General features: G+C 53.3%; 4 protein-coding genes across 4 annotated transcripts; 1 reads left to right on the top strand and 3 right to left on the bottom strand.

Moving 5' to 3' along the window:
* Positions 1-952: 952 nt before the first annotated feature.
* On the bottom strand, positions 953-3,305 carry CORC01_05668 (G-patch domain-containing protein; the record flags this gene model as incomplete). The annotated part of the gene is made up of 4 exons (XM_022617310.1): positions 953-1,411; positions 2,125-2,133; positions 2,193-3,222; positions 3,283-3,305. The coding sequence occupies 4 exons, from the start codon at positions 3,303-3,305 to the stop codon at positions 953-955; spliced, it is 1,521 nt and encodes a 506-aa protein (XP_022476127.1).
* Positions 3,306-4,565: 1,260 nt separating this feature from the next.
* CORC01_05667 (COX17 protein) lies at positions 4,566-4,931 on the bottom strand (the record flags this gene model as incomplete). Its single annotated transcript, XM_022617309.1, has 3 exons — positions 4,566-4,706; positions 4,789-4,847; positions 4,907-4,931. 3 exons carry the CDS (start codon positions 4,929-4,931, stop codon positions 4,566-4,568), a joined length of 225 nt encoding a protein of 74 aa, XP_022476126.1.
* Positions 4,932-5,758: 827 nt separating this feature from the next.
* Positions 5,759-10,725, top strand: CORC01_05666 (MutS domain V; the record flags this gene model as incomplete). Its single annotated transcript, XM_022617308.1, has 4 exons — positions 5,759-5,888; positions 6,472-6,573; positions 6,626-6,911; positions 7,203-10,725. The coding sequence occupies 4 exons, from the start codon at positions 5,759-5,761 to the stop codon at positions 10,723-10,725; spliced, it is 4,041 nt and encodes a 1,346-aa protein (XP_022476125.1).
* Positions 10,726-11,356: 631 nt separating this feature from the next.
* Positions 11,357-13,400, bottom strand: CORC01_05665 (uncharacterized protein; the record flags this gene model as incomplete). Its single annotated transcript, XM_022617307.1, has 6 exons — positions 11,357-11,804; positions 11,866-11,902; positions 11,960-12,353; positions 12,419-12,832; positions 12,881-13,327; positions 13,386-13,400. The coding sequence occupies 6 exons, from the start codon at positions 13,398-13,400 to the stop codon at positions 11,357-11,359; spliced, it is 1,755 nt and encodes a 584-aa protein (XP_022476124.1).
* Positions 13,401-17,074: the final 3,674 nt, after the last annotated feature.

Here is a 17,074-nt window from a genome sequence, read left to right as displayed (position 1 = left end):
TTAAGCGAGCAGGGGCAGGCGGCCGAGTGGTTTGCACTCTACCTGGATGTAGGAGCTTTGGACTCGAGGTGCCAGCCAGTCCACCAAATCGTGACTAGAAGCCTCGTAGCTAATGAACGGACTCCCTACTCTCCAGAATTCAGCTTGGGAGAGTGCATGCTTTCACCGATACTCTTTTCCTCGTGAATCGTGCCATTCGTGAATTATCTAACCGAAGAGTTCAGGGCCAAAAGGTAGGCGATCAAGTATATGTGAATCATGAACATCTGTCCCGTGACGAAGGAGTGGGCTGTGGTGATGCCGAATCCGAACCAGCTGGCAGTCGCGATATTGTAGTGAGGTCCCGGCCATCCCAACCCACCATTCCACCAACGTAAGAGCATAAGAATACGGCGATGGCCGTGGCGCCGTACATCTCGCCCTCCCCGTACCACATAGCGATGCAGTACTCGCTAACGAAGGCGGCCAAAATAAGACAGCTTGAGAGGTTGAGAACGAGATAGATCAAGAAGCCCTCGCCATCCGGTCCATCCGGGCTTGTTCAATTGGAGGTAGAAAGTTTGGGGCCCATCTTTGGAAGAGAAGTAGAGTCGGTCTGTTGGCATCATGTGTCGTCTCTCAAGATTGTCGTCGTCGAGCCGAGGGCTGAGGGCTGAGACATAGCGCTAGACTTGCAACAAGATTTAGAAGGTTGACAACACAGATGAGGGTGTCAGGTTCGACCATGATGAATGATTTTGATAAAGTCAGGTAAATGGATGGACTGCGAAGCCTGCTTGGGTACAATGTAGCTCGTCAGATATTTACGGAGAAAGACAATGATTCAGTCGTGTGTTTCAAGGTACAGTTCAGCCCACAGAGACCGCATTTCGGTAGAGTGTACAGGATACCATGATGGTCACTTTCGCTGATTTGCCTCCCCAAAACGAGTGAAGCGTCCAACCTTGAGGGCTCAAATGTCTTGTGCCGCACTGGAAGAAGAAAGCTGAGCCCGCGCCGTACCCTCGTCAGCAGAACGGTTCTTTTGCGGCAGCGGCTCCTCTTTCGAGTTCTCCAGAGCCTTGAGGACCCGCCCCATGAACCCAGTCACCGACTCGAGCCAGAACCCGACGTGGAAGCCGCTGAGGAGGTAAAAACCCCGTCCCAGGACCTGCCCGATGCCGAACGTCCAGCTCGGTATTGTGATCGCGTACACGAGCGTGGCAGTGAACCCCAGGATGCTGCCGAGAAGACGCCGGTGTCCCGTGCGGGGCCAGACGTCGTACATCGTGATGATCACCCCGACTCCTGAGACGAGGAAGAGGGAGACGGCGGGTACTGCGAGCAGTAGCTTGGGCTCCTCGTCGCCAGAGGGTGATATTCTCACCGAGAGGCTGCCAATCGTCGCTAGTGTTGCCAAGTTGATAAAGTACTAGGTTGCGAAATAGTTTTCGGGTGGCATGGACTCAACATTCCGCGTGTTCCTAGCGATGGGAGTGGCTGGCTTCGCTGTTGGGGCACCTATGGAACTCGGTGTGGGCCCATCACCGCGTGTTGTAGGCCCTGCTCGTGAAGCAGGCGTTGAAGTCGAAGTCATAGTGTTGTCGTCCGAGATAAAAGATTCGGGAGACAATGAGATGTTTGACGGCGATGTTGACCTATAAAATCTTTAGATATATAAGATGGGAATGAAGAAGATGATGGTTGGGCATAGCGTAAGCATCGTGTGGATCAAGGTACTTATGTGTGATTTGAATCACCCGGCGGCAACTTCGTGCCGGTAACTTGGCTCGGCGGCCTCCAAATCCTTCATAAGCCGGGCGCTGAGCAGGCCGAAATTGGACCCATTGAGACTAACTTGCCTAGAAGCCAAGTTTGCGCCATGAGTCCAGATTGGGTTGCCTGTATTGTCCGGCTTTTTGTTGACTTCTCTATGGTTTTCACACTCAGCTTGGCTTGCTACTGTGTAGTTTGGTTAAGTTTTCGAGAGCGCCCAACGAAAAGAACGGGGGCAGCCCGGCTAAGTAGCTAGTCAAAACTCCACCGAGGTGGCATAGGCTGACTGGATCTTCGAGAGGGAAAAAGCGCCCGGAAGGTGTCATTAACTGTCTAATGCTTGCTACTCTATCAAGATTGCGATTTGACCATGAAAATCTGTGAAACATGTCAGTGAGCATACACATCGAGAGTGTTCGAGCGACGCCAAAACGTACCGCGTTCAATGCCTTGTCATCCATAGTCGCCATCCTCTTCTGCGCAATCCACCGTGATCTCACGGCGTGGTGGCCTCTGAGCACCGGCGTGGAAGTACCGCTAACCGTCGGTGTTGTCGACGTGGACTCGCGAGACGCCTCCTTCTTTGCGCGCTTCTCCTCCTTGCGGCGCTTCTTCTCCTCTTTCCTCGCAGCCTTCTCGGCATCGTTCTCTCCCTTGCGCTTCTTCTTTAATGACTTATCGTCAGAGGAATCCTCTTCATCGCCGGCTTCCTTCTTCGCCTTTTTGTTCTTCTTGTCTTTTCTCGACTTCTTCTCCGTCTCGTCCTGGGTATCTTCTGATGCATCCTCCTTTGCAGACTTTGATTTGCGCTTCTTGTCCTTCTTTTCGCTCGTTGAGGTCTCTTCGCCGTCGGCCTCAGCCTTCAGCTTCTTGGAGGCCTTCTTCTCCTCCTTCCTCCGCTTCTTCTTCGCCTTCTCATCCTCGGATGAAGATTCGTCTTCGCTCGACTCTTCGGCCTTGCGCTTCTTCGACTTGTTGCTCGATTCGGGGGCTATCGGGACGTCCTCCATCTTGACGTCATCGTCGTCGCTGTCCTCCCCCTTGGGATCGGCCGTGGGTTCTTCCTTGATCTTGTCGCCAACGAGGAATCCGCCGCTGACGAATCGCATAGGTCCAAACTTATTGTCGCAATATAGGGTGCTCTTCAGTGCCGTGCGAGCCTCCTGCTCCTTCGCAATGACCTCGGTTGATTTGCCGTTCAACCGTCCCAAGAGGTCGGAGAAAACGTCCATGCCGGTGACCCTGTCATCCCTTGCCTGCTTGAAACCAAGACCGAGCATGTCGTCCTTGAGGGCTACGCGGATGAATGAGGCATTGGCCGCAGTGTGGTGCACCGCGTGTGCGGCGTCCTTTGCACCGAGGTACTGGCCAGGTTCCCAGCCCTGTGATCGCAGGATCTTCTGGCCGAAGGAGTCGAGGTCCTTGGTCCATTTTGTGTTGTTGGGATCCTTGCCGATCTTCCGGCGACTGTAGCGAAAAGTCAGTACCTTCTGAGACGAGGAAGGCGCATTAAAATGTGAATCTTACGTCTTCGCCTGTGCCAGACCCATCTTTGCGTTTTGACGGGTGCCGACCGGTTGTGATGGAAAATGGGAATTTTCGAGATGCGATAAGAGACGCAGGCCGAAGCCATTATCGTAGAAAAAATTTGGTGGGGTCCCTGTCTGGGATGCGGCTAATCCCTGTAATCTGCAATCTGCATCCGAGGTAGATCCGACCCACCGAGACTCACCGAGACGACCAAGGTGAGCAGTCCCAACATCACCAGCTTATTCCACCCATAGTGTTTTACGATGCGCACGGCAAAAGAAAGAGCCTGCACACACTTTTGAAGAGTGTTTTTTATTAGAAAAATATATTGTAGATATTCACAGTGTATATAAAAAATTGCTCGAAATGACAAAAGAGTTCACTCCCCGGTGGGAGCTACATCTCTGGTGCACTTGCTGGGAATCGAACTCGGGGGTGCCTGTCGTCGAGTAGGCTCGGTCCATACCATACCGCCAAACGGCAGTTTGACCTGACCTCACAAGCCTGTGAGGCGCCTGCTGCCGTTGGTGACAGGAATGGTCTTGGACATACCTATAAGGGGTTCGGCCTTCGATTGCATGGAACCACAGAGAACCATGGGAGGAAGCAATGGACTGCCCGGTGCAGCGCCACGCGTGTCCATCCATGGTTCTCACTATCTTTCTCTCCCCCACTGCCACCCCTTTCAGAACCTTGAGAGTGAGCACATTGACTGAGCAATTCTCGCACGCCCACCTTAACCGCTGCCATTTGGTGACAGCACCAAGCCAAATCAAACTTTGCTCCCTTCCTTACTCTTCCAGTTGACTCGGCCCAGCCAAGTCTGTTGAAACATTGCCGACACTATACGCCCACAGCCGTCAAGGTTCCTCTTACCGGGCAACAGCGAGAACAATCCCTGCCCGGTCTGTCGAAAAAATATGTACCTATTTCTACGCATTTCTACGCATAATATTCATGGTGGAATTCGACAACACGAACACATGGCCAACGAACTAGGATAATCGTGACTAACAGTATTATGTCTTTGGGATCAGTCTACGCTTCTACGCGGATATTCGAGGAAAAGGAAATCAAATCCACTCTTCAGAAGGGGTAACATAACATCACCTAGCGCAGGACAGTCTACTACGTGCTTGAATTCGCAGGCAAATAAGGCTTAGAAGAGTCGTAATGAATTCTCTATTCCCCAACGCCATATGAAGTGTGCTCGGTTCGTACTGTACACAAGAATTATCGTCGCATGGATTCGCACCATCGTTCATCTCCTCGTTCAGCGTCTATACCGTGAAGCCGAACCCCTTCATGCAAGCTCGGTACTGGTCGATCGTGGACAGGCAGTCCTTGGATGGCTCGGCGGCGTTGGAGAAGAGCATGCACTCGTCACGCTTTGCCTTCTCGTCCTTGCACACGCAGCAGGGCTGTGAATGCGTCAGCTCGTCACTACTATTTACGTTCATCGTGTTATGGTCATCGATGGATGCGTCAGGGGTTCGTGCGCACCTTGGGCTTGGAAGCTTCCTGGCTGGCAGGCAGCGCAGCGGCCGGGGTGGCGATTGAGGCTGTGGACAGAGTATGTTAGCCATTGAGCGTTGACGAGAGGATTACCGTTATTCCTTACGAAAAGTAGCAGCTTGGGATGCCATTTTGAAAGGAAAGCGAGTGTCGGGCGGTTCGGTAGGTGATTTGCGACAGGATGTGAAAGGTGGAAAAAGGTCGCTATAGAGATAGTCTTGATCGAACCACTTTTTTTTCCGCTGACCTCACCAAAGTTGTCGCATTTGTCAGTCGCTCCAATTTCGGGAGACTTCGGCGCCATGGCCAATCACGCCTTCGGAAAGTCACGTGTGTTGGTGGCCATCTCGCGAGATCTTCAAATTTTCCTGTCCAAAGCACCTGAAACTCAGAATCCATTGAAGTTCATGTACTTAGTTGAAGTGCTTTTCCTGTTCTTGAGGCTCGAGCCACTACAGCTTGGGTTTTCCGGAGAGGACGCACTGAGGCCAGGAGGTTGGTGAGCCAGTCGGCGTGGGACCGTTTCGACGGAGACCGCCCGCGTTGCGGGGTTCCGATTACCCCCGGAAAGTGGAGACTTTGAATGCCGGATCTTTATTAGATCGGAGAGCTCTTGTGCCGCTACCAAAACTATTAACCGTACTTATTATTAGGGATTGTCATTCATTCGTGTTGTTGGGCTTATTCCCAGCTCTTACCTAGAAGACATATGTTGAAATGATCTGTACGGAGTAATGTTGTCGGCATGAATTTAGTCCGTTCTGACTTCCATCCTACATACTAATGGCCATCGAATGTGGGAATTAAATGGCTAGTACATTTTCAGCTTGATTGCGATGAGCTAACTTTTGAGATGTCTCGATAGCAAGCTTCTTCCAAATAGGAACCATCGGAAACAATTCAGGGCCTGGTGTTGTCGGAAGTTCCATCCTAACACACCGAACTAGAAGCAGCAGCGATGTTGTCCATTGAAGGAACACTGGCTCTCGCCGAGTCTCACAATGATTTCGCCGACGTGATTCGACCGGAGCTCATTCGTGTGATATTGTTGACCATTTTCGCAGCTTCAACGGGCCAGCCCACTTCAGGTCAGTGCTTGGGACAAGGACACAGCCATCAAACAGATTCGGGGCATCATGGCCAGGATCATCGAGGCCAAGTTTGCCGCCAAACCCTCCCATCAGCTTCACCCTACGTCAAAGAGGATATACTCGTCCCAACGCGATGTGGCGCCTCGTTCGTTGTTATTATTCATGAGCACAAGGCCGTTGCCGATGATGGCTGCCCTCTTCTGATAGCGTTCCACGGCAGCGGATTCGTCATGGGCGATTTGGAGAGCATTCTGCCAGTTCTTTACAACATTTAGTAGCATTACGGTGAACGTGGACTATCGTTTGGCTCCAGAGCACTCCTTTCCTGTCCCCGTACACGATTGCTGATGTAGTAGAATAGGTAGGCTACCTACATTGGCATAACTGGTTGCTTGTTAATATGAGACTGAATAAAAGCAGACCGTCGAGAATGCGAAAAGTATCGGAATCAACCTATCCTAGCGCTCCCTCATCGGCGGCGAGAGCGCAGGCACCGACTTGGCTTTGGGTATCACTCGCCTTTCCGAAGAGTAGGACTCGTTAAAGCCGACTGGTATATTCTCATCCACCTCTGGAGCAGTTACCGAAGATACCGTCCCCGAGAAGTACCGAGATCGTTTCTTGAGTCTGAAGCAAAAACCCAACGCTCCAGTCGTAGCCGCAGACTATATAGTCATCAAAAGTGAGATCACAATCAACCTGCATTCTGGAGGCTTCAGATAAAACCATTATAGCCATGTACAAGCCGGAATCGACAAGCCCGCTGGCGTATCCTCTTGCCTCACCCGAACTGGCCGGCATCCCCAAAACGTATTTCCAGGCTTTTGGGTATGATCCGGTCAGAGACTGCACTCTCATCACGGAGCAAAGTTGGAAAGATGCGGGAACACCAATGAAACTGAATATCTACCCCGGTCTGCCTCAGTTCTTTTGGGGACTGCTTCCTCAAGCAGATTCCAGCAAGAAACACCAGCAAGACCAAAAAGCCAGTCTTGAACAGTTGCTGAATGAGGACTTGACGTAATGAGGACTTACACCGGGTACAAATAAGTCCATCTTCCTCTCATTCCTCTCACCAGAATATTTGTGGCTCGGAAGCTTTTTGCAGAATCAGTTAAGAATTTATTCAGACAGAAACTCCCTCATTGGATGTGACGAGACAAAATGCCGCGCCGATGAATGCCGTTACAATTGAACGCGTCGTTGAAAAAAGAAAGTTTAACTGGCGATAGATCATAGGGGCGTCATCCCTGGAAATGCGGTGGTTCGGACCCCTGTAAGCTCCTAATTTCTGTGGAACACCCCTGCAAGCTCTCAACGCGCTCCCGCCCAGCAGACGCGACGACTACGGGAAGGAAAGGGGGTCGCCTCCGACTTGACATCACCGCGAACCTCTCCATTCTGCCATTGCACCGTCTCCCATCCCCAAGAAGGCGCCAGCTCTCACGAGCACCTCTGTTTCATCATGGCACCCAAATCCAAACCGCCCGAAAAGAAGCAGCAGTCGCTCACAAACTTCTTCCAGCCAAAGACCGTCAATGGCCTCGCCGCCGCCTTCCAAAAGTCGCAATCGGAAGCCGCCCGATCGAGCCCACCCGAGTCGCCAGAATCCTCGCGCAAGCGCCCTCTAGAGGAAGACATCGAAAGCGGCAGCAAGCGACCGGAGAAGAACACCAAGAGAGCAAAGGGAGACAAGAGTGAGAAGGCCAATGCTGTGGACCAGGGGAAGAGCTCCTTCTTCACACCAGGAACCCAGCCGCCGGCGTCCGAGTCTGAGCCCAAGTCCAAAGCATCTGCAACTTCCGCTAGGACGGGACGGTTCGCCTACAGCCAGAGCTCAGATGTGAATGAGGAGGAAGTGGAGGATGAGGATTCGTCCACGAAGCGGCGCAAGGAGGAGCTACACAAAAAGTTCGTCAAGAAGCTGGGCCACCCGGACAGCATGCTGTGGCGGCGCCGGAGGGAGGACGACAAGGAAGCTGCCGATGGGGAGGAGGGTGAAGAAGATGATGATGACGAGGCCTCGCCGCCCCCCAAGGCGAAGAAGGGCGGCGCAAGAGCAAACAAGAAGCTCACGCCCATGGAGATCCAGTTCCTCGACATCAAGCGTAAGCATCTGGATACAGTCCTCATCGTCGAAGTCGGCTACAAGTTCCGATTCTTTGGCGAAGACGCCCGTATTGCCGCCAAGGCGCTCAGTATCGTGTGCATACCTGGCAAGTATCGCTACGACGAGCACCCCTCTGAAGCACATCTGGAGCGCTTCGCCTCTGCGAGCATTCCGGTACATCGCCTGCCCGTCCATGCCAAGCGCCTCGTTGCTGCTGGTCACAAGGTCGGCGTAGTCCGTCAGATTGAAACGGCTGCCCTAAAAAAGGCCGGCGACAACCGCAACGCTCCGTTTATCCGGAAGTTGACCAACGTCTATACCAAGGGCACCTACATCGACGAAAATGGCGAACTCGAAACAGGTGGCGACGGCGGGGCTCCATCGGGTGGCTATCTGCTCTGCATCACCGAGTCTCCTAGCAAGGGGCAAGGCACCGACGAGAAGGTCGAGGTTGGCATAGTAGCTGTGCAGCCAACCACGGGAGACATCATCTACGACACCTTTGAGGACGGCTTCATGCGCAGTGAAATCGAGACCCGGTTGCTGCACATTTCGCCATGCGAGTTCGTCATTGTCGGCGACCTCACAAAGGGATCCGATAAGCTCGTCCAGCACCTCTCGGGGAGCAGCACAAATGTCTTTGGAGACCGCAGCCGCGTCGAGCGCGTCCCCCGCTCCAAGACCATGGCCGCCGAGGCCTACTCGCACGTAACACAGTTCTACGCCGACAAGCTGCAGCAGACACCCGACGCCGCCGCTTCGGCCCTCCTGGAGCGCATCCTCCACCTTCCCGAGCCCGTCACGGTCTGCCTCTCCGCCATGATCAACCACCTGAAAGAATACGGCCTCGAGCACGTCTTCGACCTCACAAAGAACTTCACCAGCTTCTCCGCGCGCCAGCACATGCTCCTAAACGGAACGACGCTCGAGGCTCTCGAAGTCTACCGTAATGCCACCGACCACTCCGAGCGTGGCTCCCTCTTCTGGGCCCTTGACAAGACCACCACGCGTTTCGGCCAGCGCCTCCTCCGCAAATGGGTAGGCCGACCTCTACTCGACGTCTTCCGTCTCGAAGAACGCGTCGCCGCCGTCCAGGAACTCGTCGACGAGCAGTCCTCCGCCAAGGTCGACCGGCTAGAGACACTTCTCGCCGGCACCAAGACCGACCTAGAGCGCAGTCTCATCCGCATCTACTACGGCAAGTGTACCCGCCCCGAACTCCTCTCCGTCCTCCAAACCCTCCAGCGCATCGCCATACAATACCCAACCGTCAAGTCGGCCGAAGCAACGGGCTTCGCTTCCCCCCTCATCGCCTCCGCCGTCCTCTCCCTACCCCAGATCCTTGACCTCGTCGTCTTCCACCTCGACAAGATCAACCCCGAGGCCGCCCGCAAAGACGACAAGTACAACTTCTTCCGCGAATCAGAACAAACCGAGGACATTGAAGACCACAAAATGGGCATCGTCTCCGTCGAACAATCCCTCGACGAGCACCGCGCCGACGCAGCCTCCTCCCTCAAACGCAAGAAGCCTGTCGACTACGTCACCGTCTCGGGCATCGAGTTCCTCATCGAGGTACCCAACACAGACCTCAAATCCGTCCCGGCCTCCTGGATCAAGATCTCGGGCACAAAGAAGCTCTCCCGCTTCCACACACCCGCCGTCGTCCGCCTCATTGCCGAGCGAGACCAGCACCGCGAAGCCCTCGCCGCCGCCTGCGACGCCGCCTTCTCCTCTCTGTTACAGACAATCGCAGACGCCTACCAACCCCTCCGCGACGCCGTCTCCTCCCTCGCAACCCTCGACTGCCTCCTCTCCCTCTCCCGCGTCGCCGCCCTCCCAGGCTACAGCAAACCGACCTTCCTCCCCGCCTCCACCAAACCCACAATCTCAATCGCCCAAGGCCGCCACCCTATCGCAGAACATACCCTCTCAGACCCCTACATCCCCTTCACAACAACCCTCTCCTCCCCATCCCCGCTAGCCCACCTCATAACAGGCCCCAATATGGGCGGCAAATCCTCCTTCGTCCGCGCCGTCGCCCTCCTCGTCCTCCTCGCCCAAATAGGCTCCTTTGTCCCCGCCGACGCCTTCCAACTCACCCTCGCCGACGCAATCCACGTCCGCATGGGCGCCCGCGACAATCTCGCCGCCGGCGAATCAACCTTCATGGTCGAGGTCTCGGAAACGGCCCGCATCCTCCGCGCCGCCACCCCGCGCTCCCTCGTCATCCTCGACGAGCTAGGCAGGGGCACCTCCACTTACGACGGCGCCGCTATCGCCCACGCTGTCCTCGACCACGTCGTCCGCGAAAACAGGTGTCTTACCCTTTTCATCACACACTACCAGAACCTCGCTCGCCTGGCCGAGGGAATCGGCGAAGGCCTCGTCAAGAACGTCCACATGCGCTTCACCGCTACCCGCAAAGCTGGGACCGGGGCGGAGGAAGGCGACGTCGATGCGGATGACGCGGGTGCTGATGAGGAGATTACTTTCTTGTACGAAGTTGGAGAGGGAGTTGCGCACAGGTCGTACGGACTGAATGTGGCTCGTCTCGCTCGCATACCCCGCAAGGTCATTGATGTTGCCTCGCAGAGGTCGCACGAGATGGAACAAGATGTAAGGATCCGGAGATTAAGGGGTACAGCTCGTCTTCTCGTTGAAGTACTGGAGACGAACCCCGACCAGATTGATCATTTGATCTCAAACATAGAGCAATTGTAGTCAAACTTTCACGGACAATAACGTTAACATCCGTATGAAACTCTGTTTATTTCTCAAATGTATGTCCCCCCCCCCCCTAATTGACGCGGTATGACTGTGAATGACCGTAACTGCGTTGTCTGTAGCCTCCCTTGCCTCTCGAAACAAAAAGTCGATGGGTAAAGTCCTAGAAAACTGACGGAGCTCTTTGCAGTGCCACCGCATATGAATGTTTCACCACATTCCCCCTTTCGCCGTGCTTGCAAATACCAAGCAAGCCTAGCAGTATGATCTTATTCTCGCTTTCTCAACCCCCTTGTATTCCGCTCCGATCCTCATAGGCGAGGCTCCGCAAGCGAGCCTAGTTAATTCCGGTGGAAAGCTCGCCACACGTCGTACAGAGCCCCAAGAGGTCTGATGATGGATTGGGACGCGGGTGACGATTGCGTATTTACTCGAACAACTATGGAAATTTAGCACTTTCCAACCTCGAAACAACTTGAAAGTCAGACTCACTTGGAAAGAAAAAACGAAAAAACGAAACCCAGATGAAGAGTCTTTTGACTCCCGAGATCCGCATACCCAACTTCCTCGCCATGGTGGGCTTGTCATGAGCACATGCCGCGAAAGGGAATGTCATCAAGTTGCGTAATTAGACTCTGTCTCCATACATACCCGCGTCCTGGGCGTGGTTATGATCGCTGGTGCCGAAAGTATTCGTCATGGGCATCGCCTGATGGTAGAACATCTGCTGCTGGTTGTGGTTGGCATTGATGGGGTTGAATCCATGGTGGGTAGGGCGCGAGATCGGTTGAGGCCATGGGACCGGGTTGAAGTGCGTGAGTATGTCAGGCACATATCCCTGGTAGAAGTTGGGGTTGAACGTATTGACATTGGTCATTCCGGCCTGGTTCAAGTGAGCGTTTCCGCCACCAAAGTAATCTCCACCTGCCATCTTCTGTTCCTGCAAAACATGGTTATTTTCCTTTCCTGTAAACATTCGGCGCGGAAGTTGCTTCGCAGCTGGAGTAGGAGAGGCCATGCTCAGATTCGAGTTCGCGTTCATCGACCGGAGGGGCATACGATTGCGGACGTCGAATCTGCGCACAAAGGGGTCAATAAACAACAGTACTAACATATTGAGACTTAGTATGGATGAACCTGATTTCATCCTCCATCGCACCCGGAAACTTGTTGGCTATAATCAGAGTCAGTGGGTGGGCGAGGAAAACAGACGTAATTCAGGAAAACTTACTGGCAGCGATGCCATCGTGGAAAACGTCGGCGGAATCTTGAGCAGGAATGGTGAAGTGACGGTGGGGAGGGTACTGGCTGAAGTGTGGCTCGTCATCGACATGAGACTCATCAAGCTGAACATCGAGCTCGGCATAGGCGGAAGTTTCGGCGTCACCATCGGCGCTGCTGGCGTTGTCGCTTGTGACTTCGAACTTCTCCGAAAGGGACTGGATGTTGAGCTCGGGCATCTCCTCCTGCTTGTAAAGAGAATTCTTGGGTTGCATAGCCGAAGCAGGAGAGGCTTGAGGGGTGGCTTCGTCAGTGGGTTCCTCCTTGACAACGACCTCCGAGGCATTGTCATCCTCCTCTGCTGCACGGCTGCGTCTTTGACGACGTCTGGGCTTCTTTGCAACCTATTAGAAGGGTTCAAATAGTTAGTAGATTGCTTCCCGTCCAAACAACATATGGCTTGACTAACCGGAGTTCCCTCAACGGAAGGTGCATCATAGACATCACGAGTTCTCTCGAATTCCAAGTCGAGGTTGGCCACCATCTCAGTGGTAGTGATTGCCTGAGATGAAAGCTCCATCTTGCGGACCACAGAAGCGTCTTTGCGCTGGTTCCGCTGCTTCTTCTGGTCAGGGGTGGCGGCATCAAAGATACCCATGCCCGGCCAGACGGTACCCTTGAGTCTAGCAGCCTCCAAGTCGTCCGAGGCCCATTCAGTGGCGTCATCGGTGGGAGTCGACGCAGAGACATCGTCACGATCGCCGTAGTATGTGATGGCCTGTTGCTGACCAAGAAGTCGACCAGTGGGAGGGGGCGTAAACATGGAGACATGGTCAGCCTCGCGCTTGACAAGGATCGAATGAGCCTTCTTTCTCTTCAAAGACTAATGGAGTAAGCACATGAAAAGAGAATCGCTCAAGAAGCGGCCTACCTGAGAAATTGGCTGTCCAGATCGTGCGGTACCCTTCGCCTTCTCATCCTTGGCCCTGAGACGCTCCGCAAGCATACGCTCGATGCCATTGTCTTTATACCACTTGTCGTATGTGGTAATTGCCTCCGAGGCGGCAAGATCATCATTGGCGCGGATTCTCACATCGTTCTGGGTTTGGAGGTGGCCCTTAGAGCTGAGGTGGGTCAGGAGATGGGAGAGGTCGGAGAAACGCGGTGTGTTCGGGCAGACAATGCAGACGAGGGGAATCCGAGGACTGGCCGAGGGCTTGGGGTCGGAGCTCTTGGAGCCAGACGCTTTGCTGCTGGTCTTGATCATCAACGGCTTGTCGATCTTGAGGGGCTTGAGTGGCTTGGATGTCTTGGATACTTTGGGCGCCTTGATGGGGCTAACACCGTCGGCCTCTTGGGCTGCAACGGCGGCCATGTTCTATCCAGGGTCAGCATTTGAAGCCCAAAATTAATGCATGGAGCCAGTCGTTACTGACTAGCCGTCTTTCCATGGTTTAAACAGAGCGAGTGGGGTGGAAGACAGACTTGTCTGCTCGTGGTAACCAAAACACAAAATCAGGGGAGGAAAAGAACGACAGATATTCCGAAAGTCAACAGGTAGACGGAGGGCAGCACCCAGCGATGAAAGCAAAGGAGTGAAGTTGGGATGCTCAAGGGAAATGGGAGGTGGCAATGGGAGCAAGGGGTGGCTGTGATGGGAGGAGGAATGTCGACGTAGAGAGTATCCGACGAAAGAACGGATGTATCGACACCAGCTGTCGGAACAGCCCAGGGTGTGGGCATAGACTCCAAATAGGAGAAGGGATGGACTCACGGCCTCAGCAGCAAGAGCTGCCTGACGTTTGGGTGCCATTTCGGAAAGACAGGGACAATGATGTTATCCATAGTAACAACAAGCCTGTCGTCCCAAAAGAACGGAGAAGGTACGCCGGGATGGGATTGAAATGCGGGAAGAAGTATCTCTTGTCGTTCTGGTGCTCTGGTGCTCTTGCCTGCAACTCCTTCGTCAGTAACGGAAACTTCAGGAAAGAAGGAAGCTGTGATCTTTCCCAATATTTAGGAAACCGGTGGAGTAAGGGCAGAGTCCGGTCTTGTCACGGTGACATTTCACCTGACGGGACGGAGCATTGTCGTTCCAAGGCAATGGTACTGGCAGGTACCGGCGCTTCGGGCCCCAAGCCTCCGGCCTGAGCATGTCAGGTCGTCGCCGACCATGTACCTGTTGGCACGGGAGATCGGCGGCAATTTGACGCTGAAATATGTGTCCGATTTGTGGCCCCGACCGTGATGCAACAGACAAGCCTCAACCGCTGGAAGAAGGTGGATGACTTACCTAAGTACCACGGTTTGAGCTCAGATTGGGAGATCAGCCGTCGAGTCTGAAAAACACGGACACAAGACGGGCTATTTTGCGTTGGCGATGTAATGTCAGACTGGTTTTGTTAGTAAAGGTATCCCTCCAGAAAATTGTGACTGTCAAGTAAAATGCTCACAGAATGTCCTTAATACCGCCAAAAAAAGACTCTCTGAGAAGAATCGCGTATGTTGCTGGATTTCTCTGCTGGCTGATAGATCTTGTCGTCAACCCAAGGAACTAAATTGATTCTGTAATGAAACGTCAAGTAAGTAAGAGTTGACCAAGACGTTTGATGTGGTGGATGGTAGATGAGAGGAATAAAATTTTGAGGTCCATCCTTGAGGAAAGAAAAGAGAAGAGACTGGAGCGGATAGAAGAAGCTCAGGGCTGTTGGTCCGTCTCAGCTGTAAGACCAAGAGGGCGGGGGCAGAGACTAGCTCTCGCCGTTCCAGATTGAACAGAACTGGCGGGATCAGCGACTGGTTCTTGCCTTTCCAGATTGAACAGGACTGGCGACTGGCGGGATCAGAGATTGGCTCTCGCCACTTCAGGTTGAACAGGACTGGCGGGTGCTTTATGACCCGCATATATCTGTTATGACGAGAGCAGATGCTTGCTCTCGACTTTGAAGTCTTGAAAAGACAGGCGGGAGCTTCCTGGATCACACAGATCTATGCGGGTCATGAAGCTTGCTTCATTTCAGTTGTATCAAGGGTAGTAGAAGCTTCAGGAACTCCACATATCTGTTTTGGCGGGAGCAAAGACTAGCTCTCGCTATCTCTGTGTTGAAAAAAAAAAAAAGGGGGGGGGGGGAACGCGGGCGCCCCACGGCGGCGGAGCAGCCGTCGGCACTCGGCCCGGGGGGGGCCGGGGGGAGAGCGAGGAAGGGCCGGGGAGGTCGTGATGTGAGAAAAAAAAAAGGGGGGGGGGGGGAGCTCAGGGGCACACTTTAAAGTGACTCTCGTCTCGTGTGCATGACAGAACGTAAAAGAAGAAAACCAGAAAAGAGGGATCAAGCACTTGCAATTGCAAATACAATGTGAGTGTACTACCGAAATACATGGTCGTAATCAAACACTACAGCTCTCACCTGCTTTACAGTGAACTGACCAGCCACATTCTCAGGGATTTGTTAAAGACTAACAAAGGAGAATCAGATCTCAAGCTTTCGTTCGTTCTGTACCATAGGACCGTCCACTTGGACAGGGCAGATGAGAACGGGAGTTTTGGTGCTATGCCAGTCTTCACTCAGACTTTGGGGATTCTTCTGATATTCAGGCATAGAGCCAGCAAAAAAAAATGCAGGGACAAGTCATAGAGGGAAACAGTTGCGATGAAAGCCGTTTTCGGACGAAGCATCCGAAAAGTGAAAGGTTTCGACGAAACGTGCAATGCGATGAGAGTGATTACTCGATGAAATATCTGCAGCGAACAGAAAAGAATTTGGTGGTGAGAGTCATTTAGGATGGGGAGGGCAGTGAAGTACGGGCAAAAGTGAAGGAGATTCCAGCAGGAGAAGAAAAAAAAGAAAGATCATAATTTGAAAGACGCTGGTGCAAAAGAAAACAGGATGACAGCACATAAAGATGGTCATACACAAATGAAGCCAAAGACGGTGTTGTTTGGTGATGAATTTGAAATGGAATAAACAGCACCACGTACCTAGTTCCTGAATTTGAAGGGTCCAGGGCTTTGAATCAGGTTCAGGTACTCCAAGTTCTTCGTATCGATGCGAATCTGCGAATTGCTGGGCATCCCCTGCTGGATGGCGGAGGAGGATGAGGATCTTTCCTGAAAGCGGTGCTTGGTGGTATGTGTTCGCGAAGCAGACGCGATCGTAGTGGTACAGTCGGTTCTCTCTTGAGAAAAAATTGACAGATGCGATGAGGTTGTACAACTCGTTATTCGACGAAATGGGAGTGGTGGAACAGGTTTGGTATTCGAAGCAGAGAGTACCTGGGCAGGCGACCGAACGAAGTTGTCGACGGACAAGATGTGGCAGTGGCTGACGAAATCTCCCAGAGGTTAAAGATCTCAAGACTTCCGACGTGATGGACAAGGAAGAAGCAAGGTTTGTTGTGGTGATGGAGGAGGGCGGGTGGGCGGACGAGAAAGGGAGACGGGATGGGATGGGACGCGTCTGGTAGGCCGCTCGGTGAGCAGAGGGGCGGTCGCCTGTGGTGCAGGGCAAGATCACCACGGCGCTAAGCCCACACCGATAATTTGAGCACGTGACTGGGTGGTTTGAAGCCGAAATAGGATGAGGGGCGGGCGGTGTGAGGAGTCCCGGTGCGCGGGTCCGACTTGAAGGTTGAGCTGGCGAGGTAGGTATAGCGCGCCGGGGGGTCGCGTGTGCCAAATTCTCGCGGGCGGGGTGGTATGAGATGGGAATGGGGTCGGATATCTGAGGACTACTAGAACTCATAGATGATACCACTGGTAGCCCTTGATTTCTGGAGAACCTTACGTACGATGAGGAAAGCAGAACAAGCTACAAGAGGTGTTTGGCCAGGCCCAAGGATGTAATGACTACAGCTGCATAGCGGTAGCGCGTCGGTTTCTACTGCTCGAGATTCTCATGTTACTTCGATCATACAACGATGTACACTTGATTGGATGGCATCCCAAGGTGCCCGAGAGCTGACGATGGATTACTTCATGTATCATTAGCTTGTTTTCGTGAGTAATTGAAGCGGCGGAAGTAATCGGGGGTTGGCTCGTTGCAAGTCGCAGATCGAACCACGTAGCCCTTGAAGAAGCCAACGCTTTTTCTCCCTTCTCGCCTTGAATGCTTACTTCCTTGCCCCC

This window comes from Colletotrichum orchidophilum (genome assembly GCF_001831195.1).
Source record: "Colletotrichum orchidophilum strain IMI 309357 chromosome Unknown Scaffold_40.1, whole genome shotgun sequence".
Lineage (NCBI taxonomy): Eukaryota > Fungi > Ascomycota > Sordariomycetes > Glomerellales > Glomerellaceae > Colletotrichum > Colletotrichum orchidophilum.
Note: the sequence above shows the minus strand (reverse complement) of the source record. Positions and strands in the feature narration are given on the sequence as shown.